Here is a 14,679-nt window from a genome sequence, read left to right on the forward strand (position 1 = left end):
AGCCACCCAGGCGCCCTTTATGCGGGCATTTTTAAACTGAAAGTTTTAGGGATAAAAGTTAACCAACAAATTGCTTACTAACTCAATCAGGGTACACAAGAAAACAAAATTTTGGTCACAGAAAGTACCTAAAGATCATCTTTCCACCTGTTACTTTTTAAATTTGCTATTTAGTTTTAAAAGTAGGTAATATGTGGATGGATATAGGAAAAAATTCAAAAAGTGCAAAAGGATTTATAGGGAAAGAGAAGCTTTTGTCTTACCATAGACCCTTAGTCAAAATTTCTCCTTCCTAGAGTCAGTTACTATTTCCTTGTGACCGCTTTTAAGCATATAAGAATATATATGTGTGTCTGTGTGTTTATATACAAATGGAGCATACCATAACTGCTATTCTGTACCTTGTTTTTTCATTTAGTATATCTTGGAAATTGTTCCCTATCAGTACCTATAAAAGTGCCACATTCTTTTTACCCATACAAAGTACATTTTTTTTTTTTAAGATTTTATTTATTTATGAGAGAATGAGAGAGAGCGAGCCAGGGGAAGGAGCAAAGTGAGAGGGACAAGCGGATTCTGCGCTGAGTGCAGAGCCCCCCACGGGGCTCTATTTCAGGACCCCGAGATCATGACTTGAGCCTTAACCAGGAGTCCGGTGCTCAAGGGACTGAGCCACCCAGGTGCCCCTAAAGCCTCCCCTCCTAGAACATAACATTGAAAATTACAATCTTGCCGAAACTGCTCACCTCAATGCATCCTGGGATTTGTAGTTCTTAATCAGTTGAGTCTTGCATGGAAAACAGAACTTGAGCAGAAGATGTGTTAGAAACAAAAGTGCCCTTCCAACAACACTGTAGAAGGACCTGTACTGTATCCATGCACGCTGCTATCATGATGCCCAGAGGCAAATTATTTATACATTTAAACAACCAAGATATCTACCAGCAATGAGATACCCAGGGCTGTCTTGCCATCAGGAAATCAAGGTCATTTTAGCAAAAGGGCCAGTACACACACCCCCCACACGCACACACACACACACACCTCCTCTTCCTTACACCATTGCTTTGGTCTTTGGTATCTCAAATCACTGTTTTTTTTTTTAAAGATTTACTTACTTGACAGAGAGAGACACAGCGAGAGAGGGAACACAAGCAGGGGAGTGGGAGAGGGAGAAGCAGGCTTCTCACGGAGCAGGGAGCCTGATGCAGGGCTCAATCCCAGGGCCCCGGGATCATGACCTGAGCCAAAGGCAGACGCTTAACGACTGAGCTACCCAGGCGCCCCTCAAATCACTCTTAACAATTACGTGACAAATTACTACTTAGGAAGCTTCTCTCACATACCGAGGGATCAGAAGGGACATATATATCAAATGAACACACACTGAAGTATGTGTCACCAATTGCTATGGTAACTTACAGGTATTTGCACTTTAATAGTTGTTCAGCCAAACAGAAATGAATGATGGTAGGCTTGTAAACATCAGCTAAGGACTGGTGGGGAAGATTTTCTCAGCAGGCTGAGGACAAGAACAATTCTCAGAAACATTTTTTGGATAGCTAAGGTCCCCCCTTGGCCCTCCTATTTCATAACCAATACCATTCCACTCTCTTTCCAAACATGTTTCCATGCATTTCCATATATACATACATAAAATCCAGACATTTAGCTCATTATGTGAGTTTTACCAATGCTCTTGCCCTGTAAGTACTATTCTGGAAATTGCTTTTTTTTTTTTCCCCACTCAATCTTTTCAGCACTTTTTTCCTACGATAATACATAAAAATCAACCTCATTGTTTTTTTACTGCCACATGGCACTCTGAAACGCTGTGTCTCAAACTTGAACTTGCATTCAGATCATCTAGGGATCTTGCTAACATGCAGATTATGATCTGATAGGTTTGGGGTAAGCCCTCGGTTTCTTTCTGCATTTCTAGAAAGTTGCCAGGTGTTGTAGATGCTGCTGGTCAAGAAATCACACTGTGAGGAACAAAGATGTAGAGTATGAGTGAAGTTGTGTGTTAGAGCTCATTTAGACCAGCCCATGAGAAATGACTGTCAAATTTCCAGGAATTTTGTGATCCTGGTGCTAAACGTAGCCATCATTAAAAAATTCAATTATGTAAACTTACAATAAATTATATTGCAAACAGATAACAAATACTCAAAAATCATCACTTTCCTAGCTATTTTACTATGAATCTATGTTCTTTAGGTTATTTATGTCTATAATGTCTGTAGGATACAAATCTATACAATGGCATGCTTTTGTGTGTCTCCTCCCAACTCCACACTCTGTTCATGTTGGCAGCTTGGAACCAGCCCCAGGGAGTATTTACAGCACAGAAATCAGTATAAAGGCATGCATTTCCCCAGGCCTTCTCCCACACTTCATATTACCAATCTTTCTTATTTTTGCTAATCTGACAAATCAAAAATGGCATCTCATTTTTAACTTGCATTTCCCTGATTACAGTGAGACCAAATCTCTCTTATACTCATTCCTTGGAATTTATTTATTTATTTTTAAAGATTTTATCTATTTGAGAGTGCATGAGTGGGGAGGAGAGGGACAAGCAGACTCCCCGCTGAGCAGGGAACCCGATGTGGGGCTGGATCCCAGGACCCTGGGATCATGACTTGAGCCGAAGGCAGACACTTAGCCATCTGAGCCACCCAGGTGCCCCTCATTCCTAGGAATATAATAGTATTTCTTGTTCTTGTAAATAGGACCCTTTTACTAGTATATTTTCTAGTTGATTATTGCATGGGAAAGCTGATGACTTTTAAAATCAGGCCACTCCTCCTAACCAGTTCAAATAGCTTGTCGGTTTATATTCTTAGAGGTTCTAGGTAATCAAATAATCTATAAGTAATGAGAAATTTCACTTTTCCATGTATATAATTGTTTTGCTTTGTGACACCAGCTCTGACTGCCACATTGACAACGAGCAGTAAAGTTCACCAGTGTCTTACTTCTGACTTGAAAGGAGCACTTTTGTGTTTCCCCACTCATTTCTGCAGTTACGTCGTTATCCTTTCTCTTTCTGGCTTCGTAAGAGGATTTCGTTTCGTTTTTTATCAAGAATGGATGGTCAATTTATCCAATGTTTACTTTCACTTTCTAAGTAACCCATTTTGGTGATATTTGAATCTCTCACATTAGCATGTACTCTTTTTTTGTACTCTGAAGAGCATTAAAATTTTTTTAAGTTAAGTCTCCTTCCCTTATACATCGTACCCCTGTTTCAGCTCTTGTCACTGTCCGTGAATGTGTCCCTTCTCCACTAGCCAGCCTCTGGCTCTGAGAGGAAAAGAATATTCTCTCCATGACCCATTCAGCACTGAAACTTTATACCTAGTGACATTTCAATGAATGGTTAGGGAATGCCATGAATTTACCCCACCACCTGCATCTTCTTGAACACCAGCAACACCTACTCCTGTGAACTGAGGGCCGCTGGGCCTTTCCCACGGCTCCCCACCCCCCTCCCCTCCCAACATTCCTACCCCGGTATATAAAGGACAGATTGTGCTATTGACCTGTAATCCTTGGAGTGCTAACACCCCTGGTTGCTGGGCCCTGTTTTGGATCCAGGGGCCACCAAGAGTCCTGATCAGAATCTATGACTAGGTGGGTACCTTGGTTTTTTAAATTGCTACTCACCACTCTTGACATACGAATATTGGGATTGTCTCCAAGAACCTGTGGAGTTTGTTTTATTTTGTCCTTTAAGAAGTGGATAGAGTGCAGACAGGAGTCAAATTCTAGATGCATCCAAATGGCTGTGTGATCTTGGGCAAGTCATTACTTCTCTGTCCCTCAGGGACTTCCCCGGGAACATAACACTTTCCAAGGTGCATGTAAAGGGCCAGAAAAGATCTGAGAATGGCTTGTTCCAGGTGCCTGGAGTCAAATTAATTGAGTCCAAACCCCACTTCTGCCATTTACTGCCCTGGACAAGTGATTCGTGTCTGTACTTGGTTTTGTTCATGTATAAAACGGGGACCGTGAAGGGGCGCCTGGGTGGCTCAGTCGGTTTAGCGTCTGCCTTCCGCTCAGGTCAAGATCCCAGGGTCCTGGGATCCAGCCCCACATCGGGCTCCCCGCTCTGCGGGAGCCTGTTTCTCCCTCTCCCTCTGCCTGCCGTTTCCCCTGCTTGTGCTCTCTCTCTGTGTATGTCAAATAAATAAAATCTTTAAAAAACAAAACAAAAAAATAAATAAAATGGGGACCATGAAAGTACGAAGTTGATAGAGCAGCTGGGAAGATTAAACAGATAACACGTGAAGCCTTATCATAAAGCTAAAGCTCACCGTGAGCGCTCCATGAACACTAGCCCTGTTGCTTTTATTATCACAAGGGTGCCTGTGGAGAGAGAGAGCACTCTGTACAGTACTCGTCGGACCAGGTGAGCTGGCAGGGGCGAGTTTTAGCTCGTACTCTCCGACCCTGGCAGGCGTGGGGGCGCGCGGCTCGCGGCTGTCCTAGCACCTCCCGGGCAGCAGAGGGCCCCCGCTACCGCCGCGGACAGCGAGGGCGGGGCGGGCGGTGCGGCCTAGCGAGGGGCGGAGCAGACGGCGCGGCGGGGGCGGGACGGGCTGTGCGGCCTAGCGAGGGGCGGAGCAGACGGTGCGGCGGGGGGCGGGGTGGGGCGGGGTAGGGCGGGGCGGGGCGGGCTTAGGGGGCGGGCCGAGCACGGGGGCAGGGCTAGCGGACGCGGGCCCACGCGTGGGGCCATGCAGGTAGGTGTCCACGGCCCGCCCAGCTCTAACTCCGATCCCAGACCCGGCTCGGAGCCGGCTCAGGCCTAAGCTCAACAGCGCGCTGAGGTGAGGGCTTTGCCTGACCCAAAGCGAAACCGAAAGTCCGGCCTCCGTGACCTGATCTTCCTGGGGTTGGAAAAGGGTGGCCTGCGAAAGACTGGGGGCGTGGAGGGCGGGTGGGGTATTCCCCGGCCAATAGGATTTTGGCTCCTTGGTGCAGGCCGGCAGGCTCTGAGTTAGGAGCCCTCTTGGGAGCTTGGAGCTCGGAACCCACCGGGATTTCTGGGCTGGGCGGGCACGTGGGGGTGGGATTTAGGGGGCCGGGCTGAAGCTCGAATTAGGGGGCGGGCCGACTTGGACGAGCTGGGCGGGGAGCGCTGCTGGGGTTCTGATACTTTGGCTAGAGGGCTGGAGCTTTCAGCGGAAAGAGGTTTGGCCCGGCATCTGCGTCTGTCGGTGGGAAAAGGGGCGGAAGCAGAGGTCTGAGCCTTGGAGCGATCACTTCGCGGGAATGGGGCTTATGGGAATGGGGGAGGTGGTTTCCGGGGCCTGGATAATATAGGTCAAGGGTCCCAAATCTCGTAGGAGTCTGAGCAGCCCCCCTACCCCGCCTCCACTAGGTGGCCATGACCGGTAGGGCCCGCAAAGAGGCGGTGCAGGCCGCGGCCCGGGAACTCCTCAAGTTCGTGAACCGGAGCCCCTCTCCTTTCCACGGTAAGTGACCAGGACAGGGGAGGAGGGTGGTGGCCGGTGTGCCTCCTACCCGGCTTCCATCGCTAAGCGAGGGCTTTTGCTACAGCCGTGGCCGAGTGCCGCAGCCGCCTTCTCCAGGCTGGCTTCCATGAACTCAAAGAGACGGAGACCTGGGATATCAAGCCGGAAAGCAAGGTACGTTGGGTGGGGTGGGGACAGAGAAGCAGGTCCCGAGGCCAGGACTCAAAGTCCTTTGTGCCAGCCGGCTAGATAATCCAATCAATCTCCCCCCGCCCCAGTACTTCCTGACCAGGAACTCCTCCACGATCATCGCTTTTGCTGTGGGAGGCCAGTATGTTCCTGGCAATGGTTTCAGCCTCATTGGGGCCCACACGGACAGCCCCTGCCTCCGGGTGAGGAACTGGGGCTGCGCTGGGGTAGGGGAGGCATCAGGGGAATACAGGGCAGAAGGGAGTGGAGAGGTACAAACTGGGGGCTCTATTCCTGCAGCGGGGGGAGACTTGTCGCCCCCTTCCTCCACACCTTGGGCCCTTCTCTGTCAGCGATATTCTTTCTGTGTTCCTTAGGCCTCCACCCGTCTGTCTCACCTCCAAATCACACCATTGGGCCTTCTCTGACTTCTCATTCCCCATCTTCACACTTAGGTGAAACGGCGGTCCCGCCGCAGCCAGGTGGGTTTCCAGCAGGTTGGCGTGGAGACCTATGGTGGTGGGATCTGGAGCACCTGGTTTGACCGGGACCTGACCTTGGCTGGACGCGTCATTGTCAAGGTGGGAACTGGGGTTGGACCTGGGAGGTTCTCACCTTCAGCAGCCTGAAGATTGACTGTGACCTTCCTTCAGGGTACCTGTGGAGAGCCCCCCCCCAGGGAAGGGGGAGTGGGGCAGTCTGGGTTCGAGCATCATGTTGGTTAGTCTGGGTGAAGTGGGGGTTTTAACCTGCTGTGGTTGGGAGGCGCCCTGGTTTGACCTGGCCCGCTGGGCCACAGTGCCCTACCTCAGGCCGGCTGGAACAGCGGCTGGTGCACGTGGACCGGCCCATTCTCCGCATCCCACACCTGGCCATCCATCTGCAGCGCAATGTCAACGAGAACTTTGGGCCCAACATGGAGATGCACTTGTGAGCCTGGGGCAAGGGCCGTGGTGACTGGGAGGGATGGCTGTGGCACCAAGTGATGGAAGGGGCCGCGGGGGACCTGGGACCCCGCTACCTCACGGTCGCCACAGCCAGGTTCTACTCTCGGGACCCAGTTGATGATGTCCGAGGGCCCTCATAGCTCTGCCATTTGGGAAGCAAACTGGGAATCGAAGGGCAAGGGCAGTTCCCATTGGGAGATGCCCGAGCTCAGGGGTGCCATGTCCTCCAGCTCGCCCCACGCTTCTCTCACGTGTCCCCCCACAGAGTCCCCATTCTTGCCACAGCAGTTCAGGAGGAGCTGGAGAAGGGGACCCCTGAGCCTGGGCCTGTCAATGCTACAGTAAGAGAGTCCCGTGCTCACAGGAAGGGGGAAGGAGAGGGGGAAAGGACTGATTCCCTGAGAAGGGGGAGGAGGGGAAGAGCAGACCTTCTTCCTCCCAGCATGCTTCTGCCCTGCAGGATGACCGGCACCACTCGGTCCTCATGTCCCTTCTCTGCGCCCATCTGGGACTGAGCCCCGAGGATATCTTGGAGATGGAGCTTTGTCTTGCTGACACGCAGCCTGCGGTAGGGAATGGTTGCAGGGACTCATGGGTGGGGATCGCGGGGATCCTGGCCTGCCCCAGCGTATCCCCTGAAGCACTCACCACCTCGGCCAGTCCCCCAGTTCCTCTCATCCCTCTTCTTCCCAGTAGACACCATGTCCCTCTGCCTCCAGGCCAGTGGTTCTCAAAAGGGCACTTTCGTGCTCCAGACCTGCCTCCTTGGATGCCTGCGTGGGCCCTGGGAATCGGCCCCTCCACAGATTTCTCCCCTCCTAGGAGTTTCTGCTGCAGGTGGTCGCTGTGTACTTTGAACCCACCCTGGCCCTGCACCCCTGAGGGCAGAAGTCCCGGATACGGCCCCCCTTTTTCTGGAGCCTGCCCTCAAGTCCCTCCCGGTTGCCCACAGCAGGAGATTATGAAATCTTCGGATGTTTGGTCCTCTTTGAATGTGCACTTTCTGGGCTGATGTCCTCTTCTGTTTATTTCCTTAGCTTTTCTTGTGTCCGTTCAGCTCCCCCCTTTTCCATGTCCCACAGGAACTGGTAGGAACCGTACACATCATCCTCCCATCCCTCAGCTCCTGCCCAGCTCCATGCCCCGTTGTCCACTCAGCCCGACCCAGCAGGATCCCAGCGCCCGAAGCCAGGGGACAGGGCGGGGTTGCACACAGAGCCAAGGAGGCTTGCTCAAACCCGGGCCTTTGGGAGCAGGGAGAAGCAGGTGAGTTGGGGCGGAGGGTTGAAGGTTGGGCCGACTGTCCTGTCTTTCTAGGTCCTGGGTGGTGCCTACGAGGAGTTCATCTTTGCCCCTCGGCTGGACAATCTGCACAGCTGCTTCTGTGCCCTGCAGGTGAGCAGCGGGGGTGCCCCCAGGCGGGGCACACCGCCGGGAGAAGCTGTGGTCGGGGCACTGCCTCAAGGCCCAGCAGGTCCTAGGAGGGCCACTGGCCACCTCCTCCGTCTGCTGGCGCTCGGGGGACTGTGGGGGGGGGCCGGGGCTGAGATAGGGGAAGGCGGAGAGGCCAGCTCGGGCACCACGGGGTCTCCTCACCTGGCTCCACTGCGTCTCTTTTATATTAGCCTCTGCTTCCCGGGAGGGGCCCTCGTGTCTCATGAGGCAGCATCACCCTCCTCCCTCTGCCCCCCTGCCCTCCAAGCTTACGCCTACCCAGCCTTCTGTCTGTGCCCTTGGGGTGTCCGTGGGGCCGGCTCCCTTCCTTCCAGTCACCTTGGAGTGACCTTTCTACCCTAGTCAGTTCTGTTTCTTTCTTTCCTCTTGCTCTCTCTCTTTTCATCCCTCTCTCTCCCACCCCATCCTATTCTCGGAGACAGGCTTTGGGCCTTAATGGAGACCAGGGCCGAACCTGGGACCTGTGTCCCCTTGATGGAGTCCCAGTCACCTCTGTGGACCTCGATCTTTTCACTGGGGCCTGTTAGTTTATGTGCTCTGTGTGCTGTTTTTGACTTCCCAGGATTCTCCACTCTTCTCCTCCATTTTATTCATCCTCCTGCCTTTCACGTAGGCAGGTAGGGGAGCACACCCAAAGGGTGGTTCTCCCAGCCCAGCTGAAAGGTCTCCCGCAAGCCAGCCAATGCCCTAAGGGACAAAGGCCGGTCACAGGCCCAGCCCGCTTCATCCCGGCCGTGATGACAACAGGCAGCTGGGAGTGTGAACCTGCCAGGTATTGGAGGGCAGGGTTATGGAAGAAGGAGCAGTGAGGAGGATGCTCTTGATCCCCCCCAAACAGGCTTTGATCGACTCCTGTGCGGCCCCTGCCTCTTTGGCCGCGGAGCCCCACGTGCGCATGATCGCTCTCTATGACAACGAAGAGGTACGTGGAGGGCCCTGTGGAGGGTCTCTTCTGTGGATGGGGTCCCGTCTGTGAAGCTTCCTGCAGCCAGCTTGTGCCAGGCACCCACCGTAAGCCAGGGCTGTTCTGGAAACCACAGAGATGGAAGGCTATGCTCCCTTAGCACTTGGTCGCCCTGGCTGAGCATGTGTCAGCTTCTAGAGGTGTGACCATACCTCCCGTGTGCCACATGGTGAGCTCCTCGAGGACAGGGACTCTGCCCTTCATCCTGTAAGCCCCAGGGCTCAGCGCATGGTGGGGCGTCGCTCTGCGCGCTCCCGTGAGGTGCGCTCTTAGACACCATCACAGAGCCTGAGCAGATGGGTCCTTTTCTCTCCTGGAACTGTACGGGTCAGAGTGAGCGGTTGAGGACGATTGGCCAGTGTGGTGGGGCACCTGTGCGAAGCCCCAGATGTGAGGGTTGGGGGAGGAGGAGGGGAGGAAGGTGCAGGAAGCCCACAGAGAGTGCTCTTTCTGCCCCAGAGATGACATAGGACTAGTTCGGCCCCAGCCCACCCTCAGGTTTTCAGGGGCACAGCGTTGGGGAAGTTGCTGACAACACCCCACATTCCTCATCCACTGAGTCAGCAGAGTCCTGGGCCCCAGTGGTGGTCCTGGGTGTGGGGCCCCTCTCCCTGGCTTCCGGCTCTGGCCCCTGAGCCCAGACCCCAGAGCAGTGTCTGCTGTCACCAGGTGGGCTCCGAGAGCGCCCAGGGGGCACAGTCATTGCTGACAGAGCTGGTGCTGCGCCGACTCTCAGCCTCACACCAGCACCTGACGGCCTTCGAGGAAGCCATCCCCAAGTCCTACATGATCAGCGCAGACATGGCGCACGCCGTGCACCCCAACTACCTGTGAGTCTGCCGGGCCAGGCGTGCAGTCCTCACAGCTGGGGACCCGAGTGGAACCTGCCTTCAGGCTCAGCCCCAGCCCCAGGGCCCCAGCCTCTCCCCCCTTCCCCTTCCTCCTCACTCTGTCCGGAAGGTCAGTGGTGGCTTCCTTCTGACTGCGCCAGACGCAAATGGGTCAAAGTCATGTAATGCCCAAGCCGGGTATGTCGAATAGACTCTCTCTACAGCCTTCTTTCCATCCACTGCTAGAGGATGCCTGGGACACTGTTCGGCATGCCCCTCAGGTCCTCCCGCGCTGGGTGGGAAAGAATGCTGTGGTGCATTAGTGATGTTTCCAGGGCATAGCTAGAGGTGGGTGTTGGGAGACCCACCTCCTGTTTGCCATCCACAGCCTTGACTCCGTCTCTTACAGGGACAAGCATGAGGAGAACCACCGGCCCTTGTTCCACAAGGTGAGATGCACCTGTTTCTCCTTAGGGACTTGAAGGCCTGGCTGGTTCTGGGCCCCGTCTCCTTCCCTGTGGGCCCATCACCCACGAGTGCCTCACCCTCGCTTCCTGGTTTCCCTCTCCCCAGGGCCCTGTGATTAAGGTGAACAGCAAGCAACGCTATGCCTCGAATGCGGTTTCAGAGGCCCTGATCCGAGAGGTGGCCAATAAGGTCGGGGTGCCCCTGCAGGTGAGGCTGGGCCCTGCCTGGGAAGACAGGATAGAGGGAGTGGGACTGGGGGGGCATAAACAGATGATGCGTCCCCAGTGAAGTGGGGAGGTGCACACCTGGGAGCCAACCTTTGGTGGCTGGGCTTCCAGTAGAGCGAGAAGAATGGGTTTTGGATCTGGGCAGAGCTGGAGTCAGTGCTGGGTGTGCTGTGTAGGCCCGTGACGGTGGACGAGGTGCTCCGTTTCCCTGGGTCAGTTTCCACACCTGTTAAATGGGGCTGATGATGAGGCCTCCCCTGCTGGATTTCTGTGAGACCTGAAGATACAGTGTGCTCGTGACACGTGGGTTTAGTCCTGCTTTTGTCCCATCCAGCTCCCTGTGTTTCTCTCCACACCCTGGGCTCCTCCATAGGTGAAGTTCAGGGCTGGGGATACTGGAACTGCCGCCTGCTCGTTTTCGTTCTTGCTGTGGCAATGGCCCCTGTCGTCAGAAATAGGTGGAGGTAGAGCTATAAGGGACTGGGGCCCAGGGGATCCAGTGACACACAGCAAGCAGGTCCTGGTGGGTCAGGACCAGGGGCTGGCATCCTGCCTCCCGGTTCAGGGCGCTCTCTGCCAAATGGAGCCCCGCCTCACCCCACGTAGACCTGAATGTTCCCTTCTCGGGGAGGCCTCTCTGAGGAAGTGACCCTTGGAGCTGAGACTTTAGAAAGAGGCAGCTGTGGGTGAGTCTGCAGGGAGGGCATCCCCACAGAGGGAATGAGTGCAAAGACCCCAAGGGGCACAGGAGTGCACTCGGCCTGTCAGGAGGGGACAAAGCCAGAGTGGTAGAGGCGGGGTGAGAAGCGGGAAGAGAAGCCTGCCCAGGCCAGTCGTGCAGGGCCTCCTAGGCCATGGAAGGGGGTCTGCATGTTCTTCTAAGGCAATGAGAAGACATTGGGGGAATTTTCTTTAATTAAACTCACAGCAGAAGCAGGACATGTGTACTTTAAAAAAAAACCAGGAAACACAAATAGAAATAAGAAAACATGAACCCACAGAAATTTGTGTATATGCTTTCAGATTTCTTCCTATGCATATACTTAACACATATTTTATAAAAAGTGGAATCATTTTGAATATATTGTTTGCTTCCTCTTCACTCTGTATTCTCTACATTTTCATTTCAGTACACTTCTGTTTCGGTAAATTTGTACCTAATCCTAATGCACAGATTTTTTTTTTTTTTTTAAAGTGAGCTCTATGCCCAGCATGGGGCTTGAACTCACAACCCCGAGATCAAGAGTCACATGTTCTACCGACTGAGCCAGCCAGGTGCCCCCAGATCATTTTCAGTTTTCCCTAGTTATCCCCAAAATATTCTTTACAGACTCTTGTCCCACCTGAGTATCTAAGATAGTTCAGGACCACATGTTACATCTGGTTCATATGTTCCTTAAATATCTCATAGTGTAGTGCAGCCCTCACCACCCCCTTTTAAAATAACGTTGATTTGGGGCGCCTGGGTGGCGCAGTCGGTTAAGCATCAGACTCTTGGTTTTGGCTCAGGTCATGATCTCAGGGTTGTGAGATCGAGCCCCGAGTCGGGCTCTGCCCTCAGCGCAGAGTCTGCTTGGGATTCTCTCTCCCTCTTCCTCTGCCCCTCCCGCTCGTGTGCTCGCTCGCTCTCTCTCTCTCTAAATAAATAGATAAATCTTCAAAAAAAGTAAAATAAAATAACATTGACTTGTTGAAGAAATGAGGCTCATCATCCCACATGATGTCTCACTTTCTCGATTTGTCTGGTTGCTTCTTTGTGGTGGTGCTTAGCTGGTGCCTCTAGGCCCTGTATTTCCTGTAAATTGGAATTCATGCCCGAAGGCTTGATAGATTCAAGTTAGACATTTTTGGCCAGAAGACATCATGACTGGTGTGTCTTTCATGTTGCATCATACATGTATTATCTGGGTGATCCGCCCTTAGTGATGATAAGATTGAGCACCTGATTGGGGTGCCCTCAAACCCTCCACCATATGGGGGCTTTCCTCCTCTGGCTGGACAGTAACTGTGTCAGTGATGAGTTCTCTATCAACCAGACACCTAATGGTTTTGACACCCATTGACAGTCCTTGCCGAAATCAGTAATTCCATCCCTCCAATTCATCCCTCTACGAGTCATCCCTTCTGCAGATATTAGCTGCTATTCTTCTGAGAAGCGGAACTTTCTCCCCATCAACTAGGGCTATTTGGTTATCATGAAATACGGTTTCTACTGGAAAGACCAGATAAATGCCCATTCTTTCCCTTTAATAACCAGTTTTCAAGGTGACGTATGTTAATAGCCACTTCAAGAGGTGACACATAGGGGTTTTTTTCCTTTCCCTTTTCTGACATTAAATCAGATTTTCATTGGTTCAGTGTAGATCCAATGCACTGTAGTAATTTTATTTTATTTTTTAAAGATTTTATTTATTAGAGAGAGAGAGCGCAGGGGGAGGGGCAGAGGGGGAGGGAAAGAGAATCTCAAGGAAACTCCCCACTGAGCACAGAGCCTGACACGGGGCTCGATCCCACGACCCTGAGATCATGACCCAAGCCGAAATCAAGAGTCAGATGCTTAACCGACTGAGCCACCCAGGCGCCCCTGTGGTCAGTTTATTTCATCGTCAGATAGTCATAACTGACCAGTGGGAGTCTTGCCTTTGGACACGTGTCCTTTGACAGGACTCTTCAAAAGTTTTCTTGCTTTCTGTACAACAAGCAATTGCAGGCTCATCTCATTCATTTCTCTCCCCAGACATGGCAGCTTTGGAAGGATGGTGATTTTGGAGACTGTGGTCTGACACCCTGAGTGTCTGTTGTTATCATGGGGGACAGTGCTTTGGGGTCACTTCTGTTGACATAGCTAGAAAAAAATATCTATGTTTTGAAAACCATGAGTTAATACTACAATTCTTATTCAAAAAAAATAATAGTTATTACTTAATCTGATTTTATAATTCTGTTTTCCCTCACACTGAAAATCTCAACATTGTACATCATATTATGACTTTCTTATTTATTTTTTTACCAGAATATAGAGGAAGTGGTTTCGGAATGCCAATAGCAATATTTCTAAAAACACTAAAACTGCTGAATGATTGTTCTTTGTGTGTGTGTATGGGGGCGGGGAGAGAGTGTATGTTAAGCAAGAGGTTGATATAAACGGCACATTTTTTTTTTTTAATTCCCTTGCCTGCTATGGATTCTTAATGGAAGGCAAGATGGTGGTAGCCGGAATGAGGGTGGTGGTAGTTCAGACGGAGAAAATGGGACCAATGCAGAATATACTGTCCTCTGGGCCTGCCATTTAATGTGGGCTTCCTGTTTTCATTCTGGTCACATCCACTCCCTGAGGGGGCAGAAGCGGGCCCCTGTCAGCCCTGCAGTTCTTAGGCGCCTTCCTCTTTGGGCTTAATGAGCAGACACTGCATGCCGTTCCAAGCCTCTCCACCCTTCCCTAGGATCTCATGGTCCGGAATGACTCTCCCTGTGGAACCACCATTGGACCTATCTTGGCTTCTCGGCTGGGGCTGCGTGTTCTAGATTTAGGCAGCCCCCAACTGGCCATGCACTCCATCCGGGAGACCGCCTGCACCTCAGGAGTACTCCAGACCCTCACCCTCTTCAAGGTGACTCCTACCTGACCCATCCTCGCGGCAGCCGGGCTCGTTCCTCCTCCAGTGCCCGGATGGGTTGCTGGGGCAACATCATTGCTAGGTGGCCGGCTTGGGTGATGGGAGCTGGCTGTCTTGGGGCTACCATGTAGGAGAGGAAAGGTCCCCATTCTTCTCCAGGCCCAGGGGCCCTGATCAGCCCCCAGAGGATAATGAGAGGATGGAGAGGGGGTGGGAGATGACAAGACTGGGAAAGTTGTCAAGTGTGGGTGAGCACCGTGCCTCTCTGGCTGGGCCCTGTGTTGGCGGGAGGTGTGCCGCAGGGCACCCCCAGCTGGCCTCCACTGATTCCAGATCCCATGTTGCTTTCCATTTTAGGGCTTCTTTGAGCTGTTCCCTTCTCTGAGCCGTAACCTCTTAGTGGATTGAGGCCTCTTGGAAAGACTTCTCTTGCACTTGAGAAGTGGTCAGTTGAGCTGAAGCTGGATTATTAAAGTGGATTTCTCACTCAGACTCA

At 52.3% G+C, this 14,679-nt stretch overlaps 1 protein-coding gene across 4 annotated transcripts; it reads left to right on the plus strand.

Annotated features, from left to right (window-relative positions):
- Positions 1–4,677: 4,677 nt before the first annotated feature.
- On the plus strand, positions 4,678–14,679 carry DNPEP (aspartyl aminopeptidase). Of its 4 annotated transcripts, none has more exons than XM_032401561.1 (15): positions 4,678–4,751; positions 5,393–5,486; positions 5,572–5,660; positions 5,765–5,878; positions 6,131–6,256; positions 6,475–6,605; positions 6,888–6,963; positions 7,083–7,190; positions 7,940–8,017; positions 8,916–8,999; positions 9,711–9,871; positions 10,281–10,320; positions 10,445–10,546; positions 14,010–14,177; positions 14,541–14,679. In XM_032401561.1, the coding sequence occupies exons 1-15, from the start codon at positions 4,746–4,748 to the stop codon at positions 14,589–14,591; spliced, it is 1,428 nt and encodes a 475-aa protein (XP_032257452.1). In that variant the 5' UTR covers positions 4,678–4,745; the 3' UTR covers positions 14,592–14,679. The 4 variants fall into 4 exon arrangements, with proteins under 4 accessions (XP_032257452.1, XP_032257459.1, XP_032257468.1 ...); XM_032401568.1 differs by having other exon boundaries at positions 4,713–4,838; positions 14,541–14,678; XM_032401577.1 differs by lacking the exon at positions 4,678–4,751 and adding an exon at positions 5,038–5,252 and having other exon boundaries at positions 14,541–14,678.

This window comes from Phoca vitulina, unplaced genomic scaffold (assembly GCF_004348235.1).
Source record: "Phoca vitulina isolate PV1807 unplaced genomic scaffold, GSC_HSeal_1.0 scaffold1, whole genome shotgun sequence".
Lineage (NCBI taxonomy): Eukaryota > Metazoa > Chordata > Mammalia > Carnivora > Phocidae > Phoca > Phoca vitulina.

Coding starts and splice junctions, on each gene's coding strand:
- DNPEP (XM_032401561.1), top strand. Junction 8,018..8,915: donor GCTGCTTCTGTGCCCTGCAG/GTGAGCAGCGGG, acceptor CCCCCCAAACAG/GCTTTGATCGACTCCTGTGC. Junction 10,321..10,444: donor ACCGGCCCTTGTTCCACAAG/GTGAGATGCACC, acceptor CCCTCTCCCCAG/GGCCCTGTGATTAAGGTGAA.